Source organism: Gavia stellata, chromosome 11 (assembly GCF_030936135.1).
Source record: "Gavia stellata isolate bGavSte3 chromosome 11, bGavSte3.hap2, whole genome shotgun sequence".
Lineage (NCBI taxonomy): Eukaryota > Metazoa > Chordata > Aves > Gaviiformes > Gaviidae > Gavia > Gavia stellata.
In genome coordinates this window covers 1,662,234-1,686,438 of record NC_082604.1, presented here as the reverse complement: position 1 = coordinate 1,686,438, position 24,205 = coordinate 1,662,234, and the positions used below count along the sequence as shown (strand labels likewise).

Below are 24,205 nucleotides of genomic sequence, written 5' to 3'. Positions count from 1 at the left end.
ACTAATCCACAAGTAAAGACCCATTCCATCCAGGTCAGGCTCAGAAACAGCCCCTCTGGGATGCATTTGCAAGCTAACAGAAGCAGCCCAAGAGATCTGCCGAGGTCCTGCAGATACAGCCTCCGACACAAGAAGCATGCGGGCAGATGACAGCATACGCTGTGCTTCACGTCACCAGATCCAAGCAGGAGAAGACAACTTTGCCTTTTGAGTTTCTCTGCCACAGATGCGTCAAGTCATGCCCCAGTAAGAGGCTGCCAGGCAGCAAACAGGAATGCAGGCAATCCTGACCAGGATTACATACCGAAACTGGATCTCCCATGAGTTCCCATGGACAGATAGGCTTGTCCTTAGGGAAACAAGCGAGCTGAGCAGCGGCAAATCCCACAAGTGGCAATCCAGCAAGATGAAACAACCAAAGAGGAGCAGGATCAAGCCAGTCTGGGCACCCGCACATTGATGAGCCTCTGGATGCTCCCCGGCAAGTGTGCCCCGTGCCCTGCAGCAATAGGATGTATCCCAAGGTCCTGCCTGGGGGATGCTCGCAGACCCCTCAGCCACCGACCCCACACCACCGTGACCCCGCAACCGGGCTCATCCTTCTCCGATTGCATGGGGCATGGTTGCGCAGAGGGAAGGAGAGGGGAGAAGCACCAAACCTCAGTCCCAACAGCAGAAAGGGGTTTGATCCCTGCAAACAGCGATGTAGCCCGTGGCTCTCACCCAGCCGCGGACTCACAGATAAGGTGCCAGCCTGGGTAGATAGCTAGAGCGCAGAATGGGTGGAGAACGCAACAGCCCCACAGTAAACTTGTGGTTTTGATGAGGTGGACGGGGAGAGGCAGCGCCTGCCTGTGCCAGGGTGAGGGGAACGGCTGCCTCCCTGCCTGCGAGGGGGAAGGGAGGAAGCTGGGCCCTTTTGTCCCTCCAGAAAGCCAAGGTCTGAGCTGGAAGTGACTTATCTGCCTGGTGTGCATTTCCTGACACCCATGGCCATGGGTGAAGGGAAAGCACTCATGGCCAGGGTCCTCTCCACCGGTGCCAGAAGGCACGTGGGGAGCCTCGTCCTGCAGAATGCATAGCCTGAGCCACTGATCCTCATGGCACATGTCACAGCCACGCATCCTCCAACTCCACCACCGTCCCAGGCATCTGGTGCCCAAATATGAGATGCATGTGGTCCTGCTACCTGGGCTTAGGGCCCCTGGTCATACAAAGCCATGGCTGTGTCTTGCTCATGCTGTGCAGGATGCTGAGATGAGCCTCGAAGGGGAAGGATGTGGAGGAAAAGCTACTGAAGAGGGGGGAGACCCTGGTCAAAGGACTGGCTGTGGACTTCCATTAGGGAGGGCAGCCCTCCCAGTCCTCCTTTGAGTTGTCTTACGTTGTCCACCAGCCAGCAAGAAGCAGACCCAGGGACCATTTTTGTGCTGGTACTGGCAAACAGTTGGCTTCCTAGCAGGGCTGTCCTGTTGCTCGTCATCCTGGCACAGCACAGTCCCAGCACAGGGGGGTGAGGACTTTGCTGGCTTGGGGCAACATGGGAGGCCGGTCCGAAGATGGCAAATGCAAGACATCAACGTGTTAAGCGCTGCCTGGAGCCACAGGTGGTTAAACACTGTGCCTGGAGCAGCAACTATGGCAAGGGGAAGGAAAGGAGGGAGCTGGGGATTGCCGTAACCCCAGCCCAGGGTGGATGGAGCCAGGCTGCACTGAAGAGGATTAGCTCCATGCCATGCATGTGTGACCCAGCCCGCACAGGGTCCCAGCAGCGCAGACCTAAAGACTGTATCAACATAGGGATTATCAAGAGCTAAACGCTCGTGACCATCTCTGTCCTCAGCTTTGTCGAGAAATAAAAGCAGGACATGAGAAGGGAAAAGAAGGGACAACCACAAAGAGCAGAGCAGGAGGACACAAGGGGTCAAAGCAGAACACCAACAGCCATGGGTGAAAGGAGTAAGGCAGGGACCCAAACACGGGTGGCGCGGCCACCCCCCGCAGTGTCCACAAGTGCCCGGACAGCCTCTGCCCACCGCTCTACATGACGTGGCAGCAGTTTGCAGAAGGCAGCTTGCTGCCAGCAGCCCTCAAGGCTGTGGCCATCTAAACGTGCCACTCACCGGAGCAAAGGCTGGTCGCTCCCTGGGGCAGGCGCTGGAGAGCAGGCCACCGGTGGGAAGGTCCGCTGCAGGCTCGCCGTCCCAGGTGCCCCCGCCGGGGAGGGGCCACCGGCCGCAGGCACACAAGCCAGGCTCCGGGTGTTTGCTTTCCATTCTCCTAGTCTGACGATAACCACCCGCTCCCCAGCCAAGGCTCCAGCTCACCATGCTGAAATTCAGAAGGTATTTGATCACGTAAGTGGATTATTTATTTATTTATTTCAGTAAAATACTCTTTCCTTAAGTAAAATTCTATTTTCATCCTACCCAGAAGTCATGTCCTTGTAGGTCACTCTATGTTGAGAAATGGTTGGCGAATGAAGTGATGATGGGAATGGGCAGAGGAGCGCTTCTGCTCCACATAAATGCGGGGAGGTCTGGGTTGATGGGGCTCTCTCTTCTAGCGAAGCTCCCAGGGCAGCACCGCTCCCCTGCGCGCTAGGCAGGAAAATAGCATCTTTTGTAAGGCCTGATGCCACGAAGGAAGAAGAATGGCAAAGACCTTAGCGGGGCAAGTAGGATGCTGATCCCTCCTGCCTCGTCCCAGGCTCTCAGCTCTGCACGCTCACCTGCGGAGTAGGTGTGGAGCAGAAACGTGTCTCTGTGCAAGTCTTTTACACGGCCAACCCGATGAATGCATCGAGGGTGAGGTGCGCTCTTCCACAGCCTCTACTTTGGAGAGGATGGACGAGGAGCAGAGAAGGGCAAGGCTTTGCGGCAGTGCCCTTTTGCTGGGGGAGAGCGTTTTGGGGCAAGACAGCATTTCCACACACGCCTGCAGCATCTGGGGCGTTGCACAGGCTGCTGCTGCACACCGAGGTGCAGTGCTGGGGGGCTCGGGGTCTGTCCTAAGCCAGCTGTTTTAGGGGTAGGTTGGGCACCGACACAGGCAGGCAGTGCCGTTCTGCCCGCGCTGCGCTACCTTATCTTCTCCTGAGCGTCCTGCAGTCCGTTGTCCCCGTTTTCTCATTTACTGCGATGCAAGTGAAGAAAACGGCTCCAGTCACTGGTCAGAGGAAGCGGGCTATCGCTGGTGTACGTATCGCGTACATTAATTCCCTGTGCAACATCGCTCGCTGCCTGGAGCATATCTAGCCACAGCAAATCAATAAAGTCATTTTCTGCCACCTATCTGCCCGGTGAGCTCAGCCTCGGCACCTTCCGCAGCACCCGGCAGTCGGCTGAGACCCTGCACGGCTCAGCGAGTGCCAGCCGACCACAGACCCATCCCGAACGGTGCGTTTATTTTTGTGTTGGACAGGGAGGTCATCCCCTCTGCTTCAAGCAGAGGGGAAAAAAATGGAGGGGAAATCTGCAGCACCGCTGCAATCAAGCAGCACCCCAGGCACCCCCTCCCCTGCCAGGAGCAGGCAGTGAGACGCAACTGGGGGTATCACCCCTTGCAAATAAATGACCAACAGATTGGATTTTGATTAAATCCATTGAGCCAGCGTAGGAGGATTCAGCTGCTGTGGCTCCGCTGCTGAACCCTGGCAGCCAAAGGCATCTTTGGGGTGCTGCATCCATCTTTGCACCCTGCTTTGTCACTTTCGGAGGCGACAGCACACCGGCTCTGATCTGCGGGGACTCTTCAGCTATAACCTGCTCGCAGCCGGAGGCATTTCCAAAGACCCTGCAGGTTGCTCTCCCAGCCCGACCCGCCCTACGGGGCAGCATTGACTCCCGCCAGCTCTGAGTGCATCTTGGACATCTTCCTGGTGCTTTGATTTCAAGTATTTAACTCTGCCCCAAGACACCCATGCCCATGATCTCATCCCGGCGTGTTAAACCGAGAGAAGGCTGTGAAGGAGTTACCCATGGAAAACAGTTGAGCCTTTTGAAGGCTCGTTGTCCAGCTACAAATCATCCAGCGGCTCCAGCCTCCAAGACAAAGGCTTCTCATGCTACATGTGCCATTTTATCCTGGTTTTGCTGCCTTCAGCGCAACTTCTTGGCACCTTCAGCGCAAACTTCAGTGCTGCCACAGCTCTCCTTTTTCTCAGCACACCTTCCTTGATGCATGTGTGTCCCATCAGAGCTCTGGCTTTATGCTAGCCTGATCAGACCCAAGCAGCCAGCAACGTGTTGTGTGTTCTCAACTGGTTGTTCAACCAACTCAACGGCCATCTCAAAAGAGGCAGCAGGTGAGCAGCAAAAGGACCTGGATCTTTCACAGATTCTCTACAGGTTGAAAGTTTAGTACTGACCAGGGACCTCTATGGAACTAAGTCCAGAGTTCTATCCGCCCAAAATACAGATACTGGAGTGGCAGAGGGTGCTGCCTACCTCAGCGCCGCTTGTCAGGTAAGCGTTGCATCATTCTGCCTTCGCTACTGAGCGCTCATACAGATCTCCCCAAAGAGACAGTTTGGGTGTATCGCTAAATATCACAGTGAGTTAGCTCTTCATTCCCTTCTTGCCACTTTTCTTAGGCTGGCTGGGCGGACAAACTTACCATCAGCTGTGCATTGAGTGATGGGAGAGTTGGATCAAGTCTCCAACAAGATCTGTCCGCCAGCATCACTTCATCCTGGAGCAACTCCTCCTTCACTGCCTTTTCCCTCTTTGGTCTCTCTGGTCATCAATGATCTTCCACAGCGGGGTATTTCAACAAGCCTTACCTTGCAGCAGCTCTGTGGCAGCCCCAAGTCTCTGCTTCAACCCTCTCCCTTTAACTTGTCTTGGCATTTTAAGTGGTGTTTAAGCATTTGGCATTTTTCTGATCCGTTTCTTGTCATACTCATTTATCTGTGGCAGCACAAGGGTCTCCTCGTGCTGCTTGCACAGCCAGGCAGCGAGCCACGTGCATGTTCGCCAGCTGCCTGTCTCTCATCTGAGCTTGGCAGTCTGCTCTTCAAGTGGAAAATGAGCATGGATACCTCCAGGTTGTCATCAGGTTTTGGGGATGCTATGCTGCTGACAACTAGCCCGTTGACCGTGCTAGTAATTACATGCCTTTTGAATCCTCAGTAGCACTGTCATGACCTAAGACCTCCCAGCCTTTACAGTCCCAAGCACTTTAGACATTAAAAATCTCCCAAGAGGAGCTTAGCATTTCAACTCAGTGAGTGACATATCGAGAGCGGGGCAGAACCGTACCCATGAGTGTCCAAACTGGTGCGCAACCACTGGAAGCAGTGCTGTAATAAGCAAACTAGAGTTAGTCATAACAGTCAACGATTTTTTTCTGGAACAAATCCATTTTTTTCAATAGCAAACCCAAACTCCTCACCAGTACCAATGGGATGCACGTGACCAATTCAGACAGCTCATGTTTGCGTCATTGCTAGCTCATCAAGCTAGTACTTCTCCCACGTGTCACAAGACTGCCCGGAGTAGGAGATAAAGCACCACAGAAATGAAGAAGCTCTGCGACAAGCAGGTCTGTGCAGTCCCAGGCCCACTCTCTTGGTCCAGAACTGACCACTGAAGGAAGCGGTCAACACCAGTTAACACAGATTAGCTGTTGGAATGCGGCTTCCAAGCAGGCTCTGCCCAAATTTCTGCTTTCATTAATTCTTCCTATTTAGAACCCTCCATTTCATGCTTAGCAAAGCAGCCTGTGCCTGCTCCCTCCCTCTGAGAGGGGGAGAGCAGACTTTTGGGGCTTGCAGGCTGGACTCCCACCCAAGGAGGAGCCCACAACAGAGGATTTAACCAGATTCTTGGTACGAATCATCTCCTGTTAGGCAACGATGGGTTCCCTGGGTAGAAACCAGCAGAAATGGAATGGAAACTAATCTTTTTTTGCAGGAAGCTTAGTCCCCTGACTGCTCTGCTTAAGATTAAGACTATGATCAAGCTCCACCAGGGTTTGCAGCAAGCCCTACAAACAGAAGAAGTCCCATGGCAATGTTTCTCATGGCCTGAATGTCCCCACACACAACCCAAAACACCATGGCGTGGTGCTGATGACTTGAAGAAGTCATGCTGCTGTTGTAGACTTGGCTAAGACCAGACCAAAAGCCAGGCTGCGCACCAGAGGGGCACAGCTGGTGCCCCCACGGTAGCACCACATCTGCAGCCACCGCTGGAGCCTGCGCAGGTGGCAATCGCCACCAACGGCAGGCGACAAGAGAAGGGGAGAGCAGGGAAAACAAAGTTTTATTGTCTTTGTTTGTAAAGATAGGGTCCCGATATTTCTAGGCTGGGCAGGGCAGGGCAAATGCAAGCAGTGCCTGTTCCTGCTGCTGAAGTGGGAGCTCAGGCTGTGCCGGTAAGGCGTCCCTGAGCAGCCAAGGGACTTTTGCGGTTATCGCTGTTTACATTTCGCAGCGATATTTGTGTAGCAGCTGGAAATTTCCACTAGGCTACACTGCTTGAGCACAGCCTCAGAGGTTCGTTGGTTATTGCTGCCTTTGCACCTCTTTCACCCATGAAAATGTGACCTTACTTTAAAAAGAAATAAATTTAAAAAGTCTCAAGGCCTCTTTCCCCTCTGCCTCACACACACGTTTCTCCTACCTACTAATGGTCTGAAATGTCTGCTTCCTTGCAGGAAGTTGAAAGCAATATACAGGTGCCAGCCAGGTCGGCTCTGGGTCTTCTTCAGCCTCCTCATCATCCTCTTGGTCACGCTTCAAGTTGTGGAGAAGCTGCAGCCTCCCAAGTAGGTCCCAAGCAGGATTGCAAACCTGCACCTCGTCCTCCAGCCTTTCGCTGACCACTGAGGTGGGCTCAAAACCACCCTCCTGAAAACCATCCTCCTGAAAACCACTCAAGAGTGTCTTCTTTAGACAGGGAGGAAAATCCAGGTGGGAGAGGACCCCTCTGGGGCTCTCACGTCCGACACCTACACCCTGGCCAGAGCTGAGCCCACTCTGGGTCCACACCAGGCTGCTCTGGGCTTTGTCCTGGCTGACCTCAAAACTCAAAATATGAGGATGCTCAAGGGCATCAAGTTTGCAGATGACCCCAGACTGGGAGGACTGGGAGGATGCCCTTGAAGCATCCTCCCAGTCCTCCCAGTCTGGGGTCATCTGCAAACTTTCATCCAGCTTCTCCAGGCCACCTGCTCTTCTCTCTCCTTGCCTTCTCTTGCTTTGCCCCTTTCCACCAGTCCACGGTGCTCCAGGGGGACAGGGGCATTCACACATCACTGCTGACCCGTCCTTCTCTTCTCGCACCCACCCCAACCTCCCAGGGCAGGGGACAAGTCCTACACCCACCAGCAATGCCACCCACCCCGAGAAAGACAGGGGAACGCATTTTTGGGGTGTCTGCAGGGGGGTTTCACTGAGCTGCAGAGGAGCTACTCTCTTTGCACACTCCTTCCATCCTCTGCCCGTTTGCAGCTGAGCTTCGTGTCCTCCCTGTTACAGAAACTGCCGGTGCGAGCTGGAGCATGCCCTGCAGCAGACCACGGACCACGGCCAGAAGAGGCTGGGCTATGATCTCCGGACCCCTGACCTGCTGTGGGAGGACGATCCCCGGCACTGGCAGAGGAAAGCTATGCCAGACTCCACTTTGACTGAGAGCATGCAGGACGTTTTTCAGATGCAACTCTACTTCAGCCAGGAGACCCCGCGGGAAAGCAGCCCAGACAGCCAGAAGGAGCACTGGACGTGGCAGCCTGTGGAGAGCAGCAAGAAGGTGAAAGCCCATCCTTCGTTCACGAGGCTGAAATCCCAGCTTCCCGGCCTGAGAAAAGCAATCAGAGAAGGTCCTTCTCCAAGCCTTCCCGAGAGGATTTCCGCAGTTTTGGGAGGTGCTGATGCTGTCACCAGCAAGTTCATAATCTTTGCTAACAGGATGACCGCAGAGGAGCACGGGAGAACATCACCACCAGGAATGAGGCAGGTGGTGGTACAGAGCCGGTCTCAGCCTCAAGCCACGGGTTCCCCCCACCATCGGTGGGGCAGCTTGCTTAAACACTCCTTGCCAAATTCAGCTCAACCTCCACAAGCGGAGGACTTTTCCAAGACAGACCTGGAGAGAGGACTTTTCCCAAGCTGGACAGAAGTCTCGAAGGGTGACGAGGTGACTCCTGGAGAAGGCCAGCAGGCCAGAGGGGTCTCCTCTCAAGGGGAGACATGTGAGCCCAAGACTGACATTGTTTTCCTCAAAGTCCACAAGAGCGCCAGCAGCACCGTCATGAATGTCCTGTTCCGCTTCGGCGAAACCCACAACCTCACCTTCGCCTTCCCCATGGGGGGCGGCAACCAGCTCTCCTACCCGCACCACTTCTTGGCGAGGTTCGTGCAGGGCTTCTCCCCCAGGAGCCCTCAGCGGTTCAACATCCTCTGCCACCACATGCGATTCCTGCAGCCGGAGGTACGGGCAAAGCCACGATGCCTTGGGAGGGACGAACGGGGGAGGGAGAGAGGGGCTCATGGGGAGCAAGGTGGGACACCCTTAGAGCACGTAAAGTCTTCAGGGATGAAGCTCAAGAGAGACAGGATTGCCCCCAGGTACCTTGCATGTTACGGGCATCTCCTGAGAGCTTCTGTAAACAGGTTTGACGAATCATTGTGCTGTGACCTGAGACAAGCCAGGGGACAGCGTCTGTAGCAGCCAGCAACTATCATCTTGTTCTTGTCTGGTGGGCCCTTGGAGATGTCTTGCTCCCTGGACAGGCCCAGAGGGTACCAGCTGCAAGAGGAGAACACCTTAAGCGCATCAGCTCAGGTCAGCGGACACACAGATCTGGGGAACGGCAAGGAGATAGGACCTATCTCAAGCCTGGGCAGGCCACCCAGCTGTGGCAGCATGTAGCGGGGAGCTTTTGTGACTGCTCTCCCTGTGTACATCTTCTGGGACTCCCTACAACTGACACAAATGCTCCTTTGATGAGCTGCACCCTGAAACCCTCCCCAGCACCCACCATCTCCAACCCCAGCGAGCATTTCTGCTTTCCAGCAGAGCACAGGATTGCGAGCGAGCAGGTCCCTTCTCCCTACCCCACCTTCAAACCTCCTTTTTCTCCTCCGCAGGTGCAGAAAGTGGTGTCCAGATCAGCCGTCTACTTCTCCATCCTGAGGAACCCCGTGCAGCTCATGGAGTCCTCCTTCGCATACTACAAGGGCACATCGGCTTTCTCCCGTGCCCGCAGTCTGGAGGAGTTCCTCAGCCAGCCTTACCACTACTACAACCCCGCGGACGGTGACAGCCACTATGCCAGGAACCTCATGACGTTCGACTTTGGCTTCAACCCCGACGGAGAGGTCTCAGCCGAGCGGGTGCAGCTCATGCTGAAGGCCATCGAGGCGTCCTTCGACTTGCTCCTCATCTCTGAGTACTTCGATGAGTCCATGTTGCTGCTGAAGGAGATGCTGTGCTGGGACCTGGACAGTGTCGTCTCCTTCCCGCTCAACATCAGGGACAGCAGCACCAAGTCCCCTCTCTCGGACACCATCGTGGAGAAGATAAAGGACTGGAACAGGCTGGACTGGGAAATCTACACCCACTTCAACAGGACCTTCTGGGAAAGGATCGACCGAGACATTGGCAGGGAGCGCATGCAGCGGGAAGTCAAGGCGCTTCGGGAGAGGCAGGCAGAGCTGGCGAGGACCTGCCTGCAAGGGATGGGCAGCGTGGCCCCGAAGGACATCAAGGACTCTTCCCTGCGGCCACTGCAGCACGGCAACGCGAAGATCTTGGGCTATAACCTCAAGCAGGGCTTGGATAAGGAGACGGAGCGCATGTGCCGGCGGCTGGTGACCCCGGAGCTGCAGTACAGCAGTGCTCTCTACAAGAAGCAGTTTGCCCAGAAGCGCCCCCAGACCCACCAGCCCACTCCCTCTCGTCAGGGCAACACCCTGCGGCACAGGCTGGAGGGCACCCAAAACTGAGCCTCCTTGCCCCCTCCAGACATCGTTCTCCAGCCGCCTTTGCTGAGGACAGCGAGGCGCTCGCCTCCTGGGCTCGGGGGCTGCTTCTGCACCGGGGGGGCAGGCGGGGACGCTGCTGCCCACGGGAGCCCCTGGCCACCTCTGTCTGTGCAGGACTGTGCACAAGCTCTTGGGTGCTACACGCTGCTGTTGCTGCAGAGCAGGATGGGCAGCAACAGGGGGGTCCCAGGGGCTCGACACGACACGAGCCGTCCAGGGTAGGTCCTGAGCAAACAGGGCAAAACCCCCGACTGGCAGCCAAAACCTTGGAGGAGGCGATCTGGGGCTTTGCTCTGCGTAGCACCGACTCCAGCAGCGAGGAGCAGGAGGGCAGCCCAAGTCCTTGACCCTGCACCGGAGACTGCAACAGCGCAGGGCCAAGCTGTAAATCAGAGCTGCGGAGCTTGATTTACAGCTTGGAAACAAGTCTATGTGTCCAGCTGCAGCTCTCCTCCACTATGCCTTATTGCTACAGTGCTGGAAAAGTAGCCTCTTAATTAAAAAAAACAATATTCACCATCACTCCTATTATGTTCCCCTTAATTACATCAGTCTGCTCAGTAGACGATCTCCCCAGCAGCCCAAGAAACAGACATCAAACATGTGAAAATGTCCTGAAAAAAAAAAAAAAAAAAAAGAACAAAAAAAATCAGCAGGGTTTTTTTTTGCCCTGACTCGGTGGTTACATGCTGCTTTCGGACGCTGCGCTCGTACGCTGCGTTTATAGGATCAGCATCCTACCCTGGAGCTGATGCCAACACCACGGTGTCAGACTGCAAGTTAAATACCCATGTGTCCGGGAGACATCTCGTGAGCATCTCTGCAGCCAGATATCCCAACTCACTGCTTGGAGCAGCTGTAGGAATATTCTACGCTCCGCCTGGGGAAAAATACCACAAGAATGGGTTGTGGTGGGCGAGTCAACCTTACTTTTCACATCCTACACTTATCCTCAAACCAAAAGCAGAGCCAGCAAATCCGTTTGGATAAACGGAGGCCCCACCTCAGGATTTTCAACACAATTTCCAACCCAAAAGAGGTTCAGAAAAAATTGCCAGGGGGATCTGAGTATCCCAGGTTCCCCCTCGGCCAGCCACGTGGAGCCTCAAAGGTTTCGGTTTCCATCGGAAGGTGCCTCGTCTCCTGCTTGCAGTTTAACCAGGATAAAAACCAGACTGCGTTCCCACCTCCCTTCCCTGCAAGGGACCAGGCAGCGCTGAGCATCCGTCCGGGCGCGATGCGGGGGCATTGTTTTTGGGGCATTTGCTGCATGGTTTTTGAGGTGCTGTTCCATAAAGCTTCATCTCTGAGGCATGTCCACGTATCGCTGCGTTGGTCCCTTCCCTCATTTCTCCTGTTGGGACGTGGTGTGGTCTCGTGGTTTGCAGAGGTCCAGCTCCCCTCTTGGTTCCTGGGCAGCCTACGGTTCACCCCAAAAGGCAATCCCACAAGAGAGCAAGCGAGATGGGCAGCCCATGGGCAGCGTAGCCAGGGTCGTCCCCCAAAAACACATAGGGGACATAGTGGGGATGCGGGGAGGAGCAGGGCTGGCGCCTGGGGCAGGCGGCACCGCGTGTCCGGGTACCAAACCTGCATCTGACACCTTCCCGTCGGATTTTAATCAGGTCCCACTTCCTTATTCACCGTTTGCAACTCAGTAAATAGGGGCAGACCTTCCCTGCTCGAGCTCCTGCCGAGGCGACCCAGGGCAGGGACAATCGTACAACCAGAGCATCGCGTCGCCCCGTGCCCACTCGTACGAAAAGCACAGCCTGCCCCGGAGCACGCACCCCACCATTGCTCTGAAAAGCTGTAGCGCATCAAGAATATATTCAGTACAGGAATTTTCTGCCTGGAGATGTCCTGCAAAATTGACTATTTACTACATAATGCAGGAATTGGCCGTTTTCGGCAGGGGAGACCTCTGGGCAGCTAACCCCAGCGGCCCTGCTCCAGGGATGCTGCATGTGGGATTGCCCCAGCCCCTGCTCACCCCCGGGGAAAGATCCCCGGGGTGCAGAACCCGTGGGGTGCCCCAGCACTGCCTGAGGGGAGCCCCATTTACCTAGCAGGAGTCTCCACCCAGATTACCCCCCTTCCAGAGCAAGCAGCAGGCGGGGCAGAGTCAATTTGGACATCTCCACGGCTTCTCCCATTTTCAGGGATCAGATGGGCTGATCTCCCCCCACAGAGCTCACAGGAACGACATCACTCACCTAAACGCCAATCACAACATTTATTTTTATTATTATTTCCACAAAACATAATTTTATCTTTAGGAATATTTCACGTAGACACAAAGAGGAGCCCAGGGATGCACTTGCTCACCCACACCGGCTGCGTACCGGCTGCCTGGGTCTCGGTTTTTAACCACAGACACTTTGTGCACCATTTCTTGATGCCTTACAGCACATGAAACCCAGGCTAAGCAACGCGTCCACGGGTCTCCTGTGGCCAGTGAACTCCCTTGCCTTGGAGCATTCTTAATTCCTCACCAAGAACTGCCAGATTCAGTCTGTGCAATTCAAGGACCTCAGTTTAACTCAAAGAACGCCAATTTTTGACCAATATCCATTTAGTAACTTGAAAGGTTAAAGCCTGCTTCCTCCTCATCCCAAGTTTCCAGGGCGGTTACTGGTTTATGCTTTGTTTTTATGGCTGCAAGACACCCAGACAGATTACTTCAAGCGTTGCACAATGCAATAACCTGGGAGTTGCTCAAGCCTACCCACGTAATGGCCCTGAGTTTCTGTAAGCTTCCTGGCAATACAAGACAACCAGCAATTTATGCAAAAGTGTTAGGTTTTTTCCCCCACTCAGCCAGTGATGCAGGCTTGAAACATTTTGGGCTCTCCAGGGAGACTTTCAAAGCTATTTCCAAAGGAGCTCAGGGATTCAGACATCCTACAAGGCCAGCTTGGCCGGTTCCTTTGCGATGCTTTAAAAAAAAATCTCACCCTGCAGTAGGGACCAAACGGGCAGGAAGGACGCTGGGCGGGATGAGCAGCAAAATCCTCCGCGCCGGGAAACCTGCTCCCAGGAGAGGGGCTGCAGGGACCTCCTTGGCCCCCGTCCGCGGCTCAGGCACGAGGCTTGGAGTTGCTCTTCTCCCCTTTCTTCTTCCGCTGCGGTTCATCACCCTCCACGTGTGCTGTCACCCTTGCCTTGGGTATCTTGTATTTGCTCTTCTGGCTGTAAAGGAGGTTTCTCTGGAAGAGTCGTGGGATGTTGCCTTGGTACAGCAGGAGGGCAGCCAGCATCCCTGAAACGAGAGCACAGACCCCTTCGTGTGCTGCATTGAGCATCTCCACAGCTCAGCGGTGATTTTCAGGCCTTTGCTACAACCTTCATCGTGACCAAAATGTAGCTCAGCACCACTGAAGTCCCCACTAACAGCATCTGAAAGACCCTTGCCATATTAATTTAAGGAGAATTTAACCATTAAACCATCGCTTAATATAATAGCGAGGCTTGTTTTGACCCAAAAGGGCCATAAACCACGCCAGCAGTCTCCTTTCCCCACTCTCCGCATTCTAGGCAGCACGTATCCAGCTCCCCGCGGTCATCCTGAAGCTGTGGACAACCTCAATAGCACAGCTCAGCCTATCGTTGCCCTAAAACATCTTTGCTTCATCTCCCCCAAACTTTTGCCTTTGGGGAGAGTTTTGCGTATGTCCCGTGTAGAAATTGGATTAAAAAAATGGATAGCAAAGGGATGACTTGGGTGACAGGGAAGGGGGACAGAAAAGGACACTTGTCACTGGCAAGAACCTAGTTCAGCCCTTTGCCAGGAACCATTTGTGTTGCGCCCAGTATTTCTGCCTTGCTCATTGCCCCCCATCCCAACCCCTGCCCCCCGCTACCTCCCAGGTGGATCTCACCTCCGAGGGGCCCCAGCCAGTAAACCTGGACGTAGTCCCAAAAGCTGTTCCCCGAGCAGTGGAAGGTGGTGACCATGGCCAGGGCAGGGTTGAAGAAGGCCCCTGTGAACGGTCCAGCTGCGTGGGAAGAGAAGCATGGCCATCAGTCTCCCTTGCATCCTTTGAAAGACCGACAAAGAGCTGGACCAGGAGATCTGCGGCCCCTCCTGCCTGCCGGAAGGCTCTGGGAGCATCTCTGCTGCCCAGCTCCGGCAGCGGCATCTTTGGGCTGTGCAATAGCAGCACACGGGGAAATCCCACCCTTGTCGCCCTGAGCTCTGCGGGAAGCAGTGCAGGACCGAGGGGTTGCGTTAGGGGACATTCAAGGGAAGTGCTCCTAGTCTTGGGGCAAGCTATGGCTTCTCGTGTGCCGACATCACACCTGCTGCCGTCTTCATCCTAAAATGGATATTCCCCAAAATAAATAGAAAACAAACGTCTTGGTAATGGTTACCTCTTGAGTCCTGGAAGATGACAAAGGGACCATTCCTCCCCCACAAATTAGGTATTTTTCTAAATGACTTAGAAAAAGAAAGGCAGGTGCCGCTCACCTGTGTAGGTCAGGAAGGTGACAGTCGTGGCCAGGGCAGGGACCCGGTACATCGGGCGACTCTGACACAACTTGAGAAGGACAAGGTGGAAAAGGAAAGAGCAGGTGCCTTCCACAAAAGCAGCGTGGTGCAGCGACGTGTGGATGGAGGAGCTGCACTCCGACGCGATCAGGTTCTGGATGAGGTGGAAATGCGTCAGCTCCCAGGACCAGTAGAGCTTGGTGACAGCCCAGCCTGTCCCCATGCCCACACCCTGGGCCAGCAGCTTGGTAGCAGTCGTGGCGAGGTTGGACTCAAGGAGCAGGAACTCCTGGAGAGAGACGGTCGGGTTGGCAGATGCTCCGTCAAAAGAGGTGCCGTGAACAGTGAAGAGGAGGAAGAGCAGAGTCAGGACCACGTCTGGGCCAAAGCCACCACCCCACGGGCCTATCTCCACCAGCATCCTCAGCTCAAGGCAGCTTGTGCACAACTGTAACGAGCCAGCAAGTTCTCTGGCAAGGCAGTCGTACGCTCCAGGAGACAGAAGCCTCTTGGAAAGCTGCCTGAGCACCTGGCACACCCCAACAACCAGGAAAAAAAAAGCAATGGAGACATTCAGGCCAGCCATAGCAAAGGCTGCGCTGGGGGGAAGAGACTGGACCAAACCCTGGCAAGGAGCGGAGAAAGTTTCTGCACCTCCTCTTTATAAAGTCGCATGTAAGCCAACGTGGCGCAGCCCGACAGGCTTGGGAAACGCCGCATGTGCTGCCCTCTCCTTCGCGGGGCAACGCCTGCTGCCATGGGGAGTTGATGGACTCACCCGCAGCTGGATCAGCCAACACGTTGTTTGTCCCAGCAAGCAGGTCCCGGCGTTATCTCCACCGCGTGGTCGCTGAGCCTCCAACCACCAGCATTCACATCTGAGAGCCTGCAGCAGCTCCCCAGAGCTGCTCAGGTCTTCCAGAAGGAGCAAAAACCTTCATGTCTTTTCTACTTGGCACCACAAAACACAACCTGCCCCAATCCCAAAGCCTGGGATGCGAGAGGGCTTTTGGAAAGCCAGCAACCCATGCAACGAGTTCACATTTCTCCAAGGCAGAGCCACTCTAAGCCACAGCAAAATCCGTCTTTGGCCAATTTGAAAGCCTGGCTTGCTTACTCCTTCCTATCCTTGTCTTGAGTAAGACCTCACTTTGATTGTCAGTGGCACTAATTGCATGTGGTGGCATTTTAGCGACAGTGATACTTCAACTCCTCCTGTTGGTAACACGTGTATCGGGGACAGGATCTTTCCCAGCTCCACCAAAACCGCCCCACGGCACCGTCATTACCTGACTTCTGAAACCCACACCATTTAAACACGTTTGGGTTAGAGCTTTGAATACAGAATCACTAAGGTTGGAAAAGACCTATAAGATCATCAGGTCCAACCATCACCCCAACACCCCCATGCCCACTAAACCATGTTCCGTAGTGCCACGTCCACACGTTCCTTGAACACCTCCAGTGATGGTGACTCCACCACCTCTCTGGGCAGCCTCTTCCAACGCTTCACCAGATGAGACGGAGTCGCCAGCGATCATAGGTGACAAAATACGCCGTGTTCGCTCCAGCGGTTGCATCCTCTGCCCCAGCTCCCGCCAGGTCACTGGAAACCCCCGGACTCCCACCACTGTGGGTCTGCAGGAATAAAGGGGATGGTGAGCGATGGAAAGCACAGGAGCAGCGCAGGCCACGGCAGGAAGGGCGGGATGGGGTGGATAATGTCATATTATCAGGGACTCACGGTTAACAGAGCATAAACAATTCGTTATGTGTCTTCTGGGTCACCTCCCTGCTCTGCAGCAGAAATTACACCACCCTGAGCCCACATTTCCCATCCCTACAGTCAGAATAGCATCTCCTTCACTGCCGGCATGGTGCAGGGATAAACGTGCCCAGGGCCTGCTCTGCTATCAGGGGAACAAGCAGCGGGACGTACCGTGAAAAAGCTGCTGGGCTGCCGTGCTTGGTACTCCACGCCCAGGGCAAAAGCCCGGTCCTGCACCCTTGCGCAGGCAGCACCGGTGGGTAACGCAGGCTCCTCTCACCGCCCCGTCGGCAGCTTAACGCATGCAAGGAGCCAACAGCTTTTATTAATGCCATTTTATTTTCCCCCCTAGTAATTTGTAAGAGAAATTGCCAGGAGACACAGGTTTGAAGCGCACTTGAGCCAGGGATGAGGCACTTAATAGAGTTCAAGCCGGCTACGGCAGCGCGGACCAACCCGTGAAAACCAGGAGCGTACGCTGCGAAGGCATCGGAGCTGCTCAGCCTCTCTCCTTACAGCCCTTGCCGCAGCAGAAAAGAAACACGACATTTTGGTAGGGCATTTTGGAGAAGTTTGTGAAGGTCACGACCGGCCTCAGCATCTCCTCCTGTAACGCTCTCCCTTCCTTTCATCTTCATTCCCGCAGTCATTGCTATCACCAAGTGCCCACCCAAGGGTGGTTTCGGGAAGGTACTTGATCCCGGCACACAGCACTTGCTTTGGAAACCTTGGTAAGCCCGAGTAGGGAGAGGGTTCACGCTGCAAACAGCCCATGGTCCAAGCCCTCCCCTCCTCCGCGCCAGAACTGCCCTGTTTTGGTTGGCCTGCCTCAAAACGTATCACATTTTTACTATTTTTAACCCATTTCTCTCTCCAGAAGGCAACAAGTGGGCATCTTTTGCCTCAAATGAGCAAACAACCCTGCCTGACTAAAGGATGATGAAACATGCTTTAAAAGAGTCAGAAAATTAGTATTTTTGACCTCGTGAAAATTCACCTCTGGCAGTGACAAAGTGCTGGTCAGACGAAGCTACTCATCTCTGCGGAACACCACAAAAACTGAACGCGGCTATCCAGTTAGTTTCTTTCTATCTCCTCTACTTTCCTGTTTCCCAAACTCCCATTTTTAGAAACGAAACCTTACGAGGACCCAGCGGCACCAGCCCAACCCAAGTCCCTGGAAGAGGAACGGATGGCTCACGGGACACGGGAGATAGAAGGGCAGTTTGCAGCGAGGAACACCACAGATCTTCCCGTCCCGCCTCTCAATCCCTCCTACCAGTGTTTGAACAGAGGGTGTTGATAGAGCAGATGAGAGCTTTTTGACAGGTTCCCTCCAGAGAGCACCTCGGCCATTGAGCAGAGTCCGTCGGCATCAACAACAACAAAAAAGGGGGTTAACGCGTACCCCTTACGCTAATATTTCTAGCTACTCTTACAAGAGAAAGCTGCCACGTGCTAATGCCTAAAAAGCAAGTGCATTCTCATCCCCTTCCTCCAAACACAGCTGTGACATGGAAAACATTGTGAGACCCACGGTAAAACCAGGCAAAAAATCCCAGCATCTCTTCCTTCCCACAGGAACTGATTTTTCCCTTCTTCTCAAGCGTTTTAAAAGTTGGGCCTTAGGAAGTAAACGTTGAGAGGTCTTTAAAAACTATTTCCCATCCATCGCCTGTAATTATGCCGACGGCACATCCTGGAATTGTGGGATATTTAACCCAGGCTGGAGAGAGGAGCTGGAAGCTGTTGCTTATGAGGATAATTACGGGATTAAATAACGCCAGTGACAGAGAGGCAAACGGCTCGTCTGCTATCTCCCATTAGTGCCGACAGCAGAAGGCGGCACGCTGAAAGCTCTGTACTGGAGCGCGTCTTCGGGCCACTGCAAAGGCAAAACCGAGAGTCCACGCGGCTTTGCACAACTGCTCTTCTAGAAACAAGACTGTCTTAAGAATTCAGATACCCGCACTGAAAACCACTTTTCTCTGGCTGGAACATCAGTGTCTTTTCTAAACCAAATTTGCTTTCAGGGCTGTCAAAAACTGCAACAGCTTAAAATGCAGGTATTTTAAATGGGGTTTTTTTTAGCCATGGGATAGGAACAAGCTGGCATTTCCACAGTTAAGTAAAATAAACGCTCTCCAAAAACACTGAAGGGTACAAAAGCCAAACAGAACTACCCTGGCTCCCCCCCTGCCATGCTATTTTCACCCACAAAGAGGTAATTGCTCCAGCTGAATACAGTTGTAAGGTTATTTAAGGAGAATTTCACTGGGCAGGGGAATGGATAAGAGCTTTCCAAGAGCAGCCAACTGTTATCAGCTGCTGCGACAAGGCAGCAGAAACCCAGCAGCAGGTTTCCTCCCACAGGCAGCCAGATGAAAAGGGCTCAAGGAGAGCCACGAGTTAATTGGGCTGCGTGAAGAGAACTGAATCCTTAGAACAAGCATTCGCTGGGAGGAAAAAATAACAAAGACGGATCGTCCTTGGCTCTAGAAACCTTGAATTCAAGGGAGACGTCTGTCCCTAGGAAGGTCACCCCTGTTCCCCCTCCAGAACATCCCACGGAGATGCACTGAGTCGTATCAGCATCTTCTCCGTTGAGCTGCAGTTATGATGAGCCAGATTAATTATTCACAAACCATTCAGAAAACACCAGAAATTTGAGTCTGCGCACTGAGACGTATCTGCGCATTGAGACATACTGTCTGCTATTCCAGTCCCATCCTCCTCTCTACTGACTCAATACATCTTCTCCAAAGCAGAAGTCCGGCAGCCTTTTAGCGTCCTAAAGAGAATGAGCAATCCTTAACTTCCCAGTGGGCAAACCCCATTAAAAATAAAAAGAAAAAAATATAAAATCATCAGCCCCCACAGGCTGTTTCAATAATCGGGTCAATAGGGAAGTGGGTTTTGAAATGAAGTTACGATGTGCTGGAAGATATTCCCCCTGCAGACACTGGCTGGCGGACAGGATCGGGAAAAAGCAGTATCGCCATTGCCGTAAGGGAATGACAGCATCAGCACTGCCCTCCTCCCTCGTAACAGACTGCAGATAGAGAAATTACAGTGAGAGCAGAAATTCGCTGCTCTCACTTGTCGGTATTTTCCTCCCTCAAGAAAAAAATAAAATATATATCCTTCCTTAGGCTGGAGTTCAAAGCAGGGAAAAAAGCGCTTGGAAAAACCTGCTTCCTCCACACATCTGGAGAGCAACATCCAGAATTTAGCTGAGCTCAGCACAGTTTCACGTACCTTTCTCTCATGACTGAGGATGGCTATTTTTATCAAAAACAATTTTCAGAGCAAAATGCAAGTTAACAAAATAGGAAAAAAATGCAGCTGTACAAATCCCCGGGAGCAGACATTCGCAGACAGCTGCTGTGCTCGTACAGGAGCCACACGAATCATGCTGAAACCCAACACTTGTCTTCAGGCATCACCATCACCAGGAAAACACTAATTAGAAATGAAGAACCTCCGCTTTCAGCCATCCCGTTTTTAACCTGTGTGTTGCTGGTGCAGCCCAAATAACTGCGCTCAGCTTTGCGGTAAACTCTCTACACGCAATCAGCAGCCTTGAAAGGGAGAAATCGTTGCCCCCAACTTTAAAACATTGTTCTTCAAGATGGTAAATACCCAACCTTGATCCAAAATGATGGGGCTGCTCTTGGTTTTAGTCTAGGCCAGGTATATGCAAGGGATGAGCAAGTTCACACAGGACTTAGTTGGATTTATCAAGCAAGGACTAACAACTTTCAACTTGTGCGAACCACATTCAGCCAAAATCCTGCTCCCCTTTAAGCAGCACAAGTACCGATACCCAGACAATTAGCGAGTTCCACAAAACACCTTCTCCCTCCTCCTGTCAACTTCCCCCCCCCCAATAAATTAAATGCAAAATCACTTAAATGCAGAGTTAGAGAACATCAGTTTAAATGCATAAAGGGTCAATTATATATAAAGACAAAGATACTACAACAAATTAATTAACCTGAAGAGACAGTGCTTTGTGCAAAACAACATTCTCATGTCTGGTTGAAAAGGCTTCTGAAGACGAGTGGTTTCTTCATTTCCCTTTGTCAGTGGTATGAGCAAAGCTTGTACAACATGCAAGAAAGGGGAAGAGATGATTTCCCAATCACACATGGGTAACACACGACACGACGAGTCCTTGACGTTCACGACTGAGACAGAAACTTCATCTGGATTTCAACTAAACCGGTCTCAACCCCAAAGTAAATTCATTTAGATGTCCTTTTCTTTAGCTAGACTGCCACGCCAACACGCCACAGCATTTTTGTAATTTCGGCGAAAAACAGGAGCGAGTCTCCGCAGCCTACCAACAGGCACCATCGATCTCATCCCAAGTCCTAGGCGAGCTGTCGACACCCAGCGTCCTCCTCCTGTTCGGCTCTGCCGGTCAAACGCTGATCAGTGGGGACGGTGCAGAACCAGCAGCAGCATCTTCCAAGTGGCCACTAGGACAGCTCATTCCCCGCGTCTCCTGTGCCGTTAAGGTTTATATGCAGGATACTGGATGATATTCACGGTGCAAAATAAAGCAGTCCTGTTCAGAATAGTTACTGGAACATCATCATATTGCCACGACTGCAGTTTACTGGCCCATCAGTCCCACCCCAGTCACTACCAAAAGGCTACTTTACAGCAAATGAATGGTGGAAGATGCGACGGTGACCAACTAGGTTGGTCTTTGCTTTGCTCCCTTCGCAAGAAGAGCAAGGGATCTCTCTTCCACGGTGGGTGAAAAGGGTGTTTCAGAGCTGCTCTCCTCCTGCCAGTGATCTGGAGCATTCTGCGGGAGGCATAACCATCTGCCAGCAGCGCATGGCGGCAAGGAAAGCTTGCAGTTATCACGAGGTTGGTACAGACACCGATGAGTAATAACATTTTAAAAGAAACAGGACAGGCTAGTATAGCATAAAATTATATCCATCATAATTAAAGCATTCGTAAGAAGCTTAATTACAAACAAATACATTCTGTTAATCTCATTAAGACATCTAAACTTGTACTCTTTTCAGCTACTCTTGTCTTAGATAGTATAAACTCATGACGGGGAAGGGGGGAAAAAAAACAAATGTTTTTTAAAAGTTTATTTCTAGCCCTGAAAGAACAGTTATTAAACAAAGTCAACAAATACAGTAGTTAATATTGCAGTAACAATTAAATAACATAATGGGATTAAATTACACAAAAGGCAACATTAAAATCTGAAGACAGTTAAAAAAATAAAAAGAAAGCTTGCACCTACTTCCATTTCCATTGACAGCGTGAGGAGCAGAGGGAAAAACGGACCAGAGACATTTATTTATTCATTCAACTCCAGCTGGAGAGACCCTTAACAACCTTCTTGCCCCCTCCCCAGCCCACCCACCATCCCCTCTGGCAAAGGGACCCAGCCTCTCCCATTGTTCTAGCCACACCTTCTGCACCTCCCTGCAGAAGAGAGCTGGCAGTGGGGGGGAAGCCTACAATTAGTCTCGTTAACACCTAAGGCAGGTCAAAGTGCACATTCCCAGCGCCATGGTTGCTTTTCTTTAAAAGTCTGGTTTATTCTGTGATAACAAGAAAATCCCAGGAGCCACACATTCCCCGCACGCTGGCAACTCAGACATCAGCTGCCTGGCTCCGTATACCCAACTAACGACACCATTGTACATTACACTTCGTATGTATCGCACGCGCATTGGATTAAAATCTGACTCAGGATCTTACGCTGGCACCCAAGAGAGAGGAAATCACTTTCAGATGCAATCCTTCCCTTATCATCACCTACTCAAACTCTGGCTGGTCTCTGTCTGCCCTAGTGATACTAGCAGAGTTGAACAGCCTTACAGCAAGCCTTAAGGACGCTAATCTGCTCCCTTCAGGGGAAAAAAAAAAAAAAAACCACAAAAAACACGGCTTGCATTTTTTAATCTTGCAGACACACCCAGCCGACACGGTTAGAAAAGCGATGCCTGACCCACTAAGACACAAAAGCACAGTAGGGCAACCTTCTCCTGGCTCTCCTCTCCTGCCAGCTCCATCTCTGGCCCTGATTTCTGGCAGCAGGGAGTGAGAAACCTCACCACGTAACAATAAAACTGCTGCATGCAGAGGGGGAGATGTGGACGCTTCTCGACTTCAGAGCTAAACACCAATCCAGGTCACACAGCAAGCACCGAGATACGGTTCAGTAACTTCTGGATTGGGCCAAGTTTTGTGTGCTAAGAAGGCTGAAAGTTTGGAAATAATCTCCGAAGTAGACTGAATTGGGAAAATTTTGTAATATATGTTTTAAACCATTCTCATTCATCAATAAAAGTGAACTAATAAGTTAAAATTACTTAAGATTTCTTGGTTTTCTATTTTAAAAAAACCTAAATTTATCGCAAGTTATCTTACTGTCTAGATTGTGCCAAGAAAAAAAAAAGAAAGAAAGAAAGAAAGAAAAAGAAAGAAAAGCTCCCAGTTTCACTCTGGCACAAGGAGTTTCACAAAGTCCATTGCCAGCAATGGACAAAGAGGGAATCATCAGTACGACAGGTTTTGTTTCCTCAGCCAAGCCTCCTCGCTACTTCATTTTATCAGGGAGCCAGACACATTCAACCCGGGGGCATCACCATTACAGCGTTTACAGTGTCCATGGCTCGCAAGAAATTTTGCCTGGGAAATGCATCTGGATTTACTTGCCTGGAATGAGACACTTCCTTGAATTTAAAACCGTAAACTATTCTTACACTAACAGCTAGAGGGATATATTCCTTTGATAAAGCAGTTAACGTAATTCATCCGACGTAAATTCTTACTACCACACAAGAGCAGAATGCGAGCTGAACGGCAATACTGCAGTGCCCTGCACAAGGCATCTTGTTGGTACCACACCATTTCCTAGACGCTAGTGAGCCGCAGCAGACGCTGCGCGACCCTAGCCCTGCTTCCCCTCCATCATCATCATCACAAACAGCCTCCACTGTCCTAGCCGGCCGCTCTCAGCTGGAAGTTGGTTTTGTCATGCCTTGGTTACCAGTCCCCAAAACATAGTTATCTCTATCGCTATACAAATACCGAAATTATCTGAAAATTACTTCTATCTTCTGCCAGCAATATTCGTAAAAGTGTGCAAAAAAATTTTTATTCAGGGTCCCCCGTCCATACCCAGCCATAACCCTATCCGTCCCAGGTCCTGCCCCACTGGGGATGCAATAAAATCCCACTAAATTAATGGTTATTCTTTCACAGAATCGTTTGGCACATTGTAACTACAGTTGGCTCTTTGTCAAACTGTTGAGGAAGTTGAAATGCATAGACTGTAGCACTAGAAGAAGGCAGAGCACAGGCTCTTCTACACTTGCCCCTGGTAATAACCCCAAGAACTCAACCGCTCAAGTTGCTCACTGTCCTTCAGAGGGAGGCACTTTTTCTTGCATTGAATGTTTGACTTCAGCCGTTCTAGCTGGTACAACGTCTTTAGCGAGAAAGGATCGGTGTGACACATCATGTCTCCTCAGCCTCGAACTAGCCGGACAAATAAGCCCCATGGACGTCTGATGGCACTGTTCTCCCCTCTCAGCTTTCACCTTCTCAGAACAGCGCTTTGGCATTTCCAGGTGTTCATAGTCTTCTGTTTGAATCATATTTAAAAAATCCTGTATCTTCAGTGTCCTCAGATCTGATTATTTGTTCTTCTGATTTCATTAGTACAAATGGAGCACATACAAAATTGGAAAAAATAGCTCTAATACTTAAACTCTGACAACTCCATAGGTTGATGCATTATTTGCTTGGGGAAAAAAATTACAACATATACAAAAATGTATTTGATACAAAGAAGGGAAACGTAAAATAAAGAAGTCAAAGGCACCAGCATAACTTCCAAAGCCCAAGTCAGAGCACAGGTACAATACATGTTTTTGAACCACCGACCGCACCAAGCACATTATCC

At 51.9% G+C, this 24,205-nt stretch overlaps 2 protein-coding genes across 2 annotated transcripts; one reads left to right on the top strand and one right to left on the bottom strand.

The window, feature by feature from the left end:
- The first annotated feature begins 4,380 nt into the window (after positions 1-4,380).
- Positions 4,381-9,952, top strand: LOC104261895 (galactose-3-O-sulfotransferase 2). The gene is made up of 4 exons (XM_059822831.1): positions 4,381-4,466; positions 6,661-6,771; positions 7,484-8,435; positions 9,095-9,952. The coding sequence occupies exons 1-4, from the start codon at positions 4,381-4,383 to the stop codon at positions 9,950-9,952; spliced, it is 2,007 nt and encodes a 668-aa protein (XP_059678814.1).
- Positions 9,953-13,071: 3,119 nt separating this feature from the next.
- Positions 13,072-15,084, bottom strand: LOC104261894 (aquaporin-12). The gene is made up of 3 exons (XM_009818091.2): positions 14,463-15,084; positions 13,873-13,989; positions 13,072-13,253 (listed from the first exon to the last, which is right to left on the bottom strand). Exons 1-3 carry the CDS (start codon positions 15,067-15,069, stop codon positions 13,072-13,074), a joined length of 906 nt encoding a protein of 301 aa, XP_009816393.2. The 5' UTR covers positions 15,070-15,084.
- Positions 15,085-24,205: the final 9,121 nt, after the last annotated feature.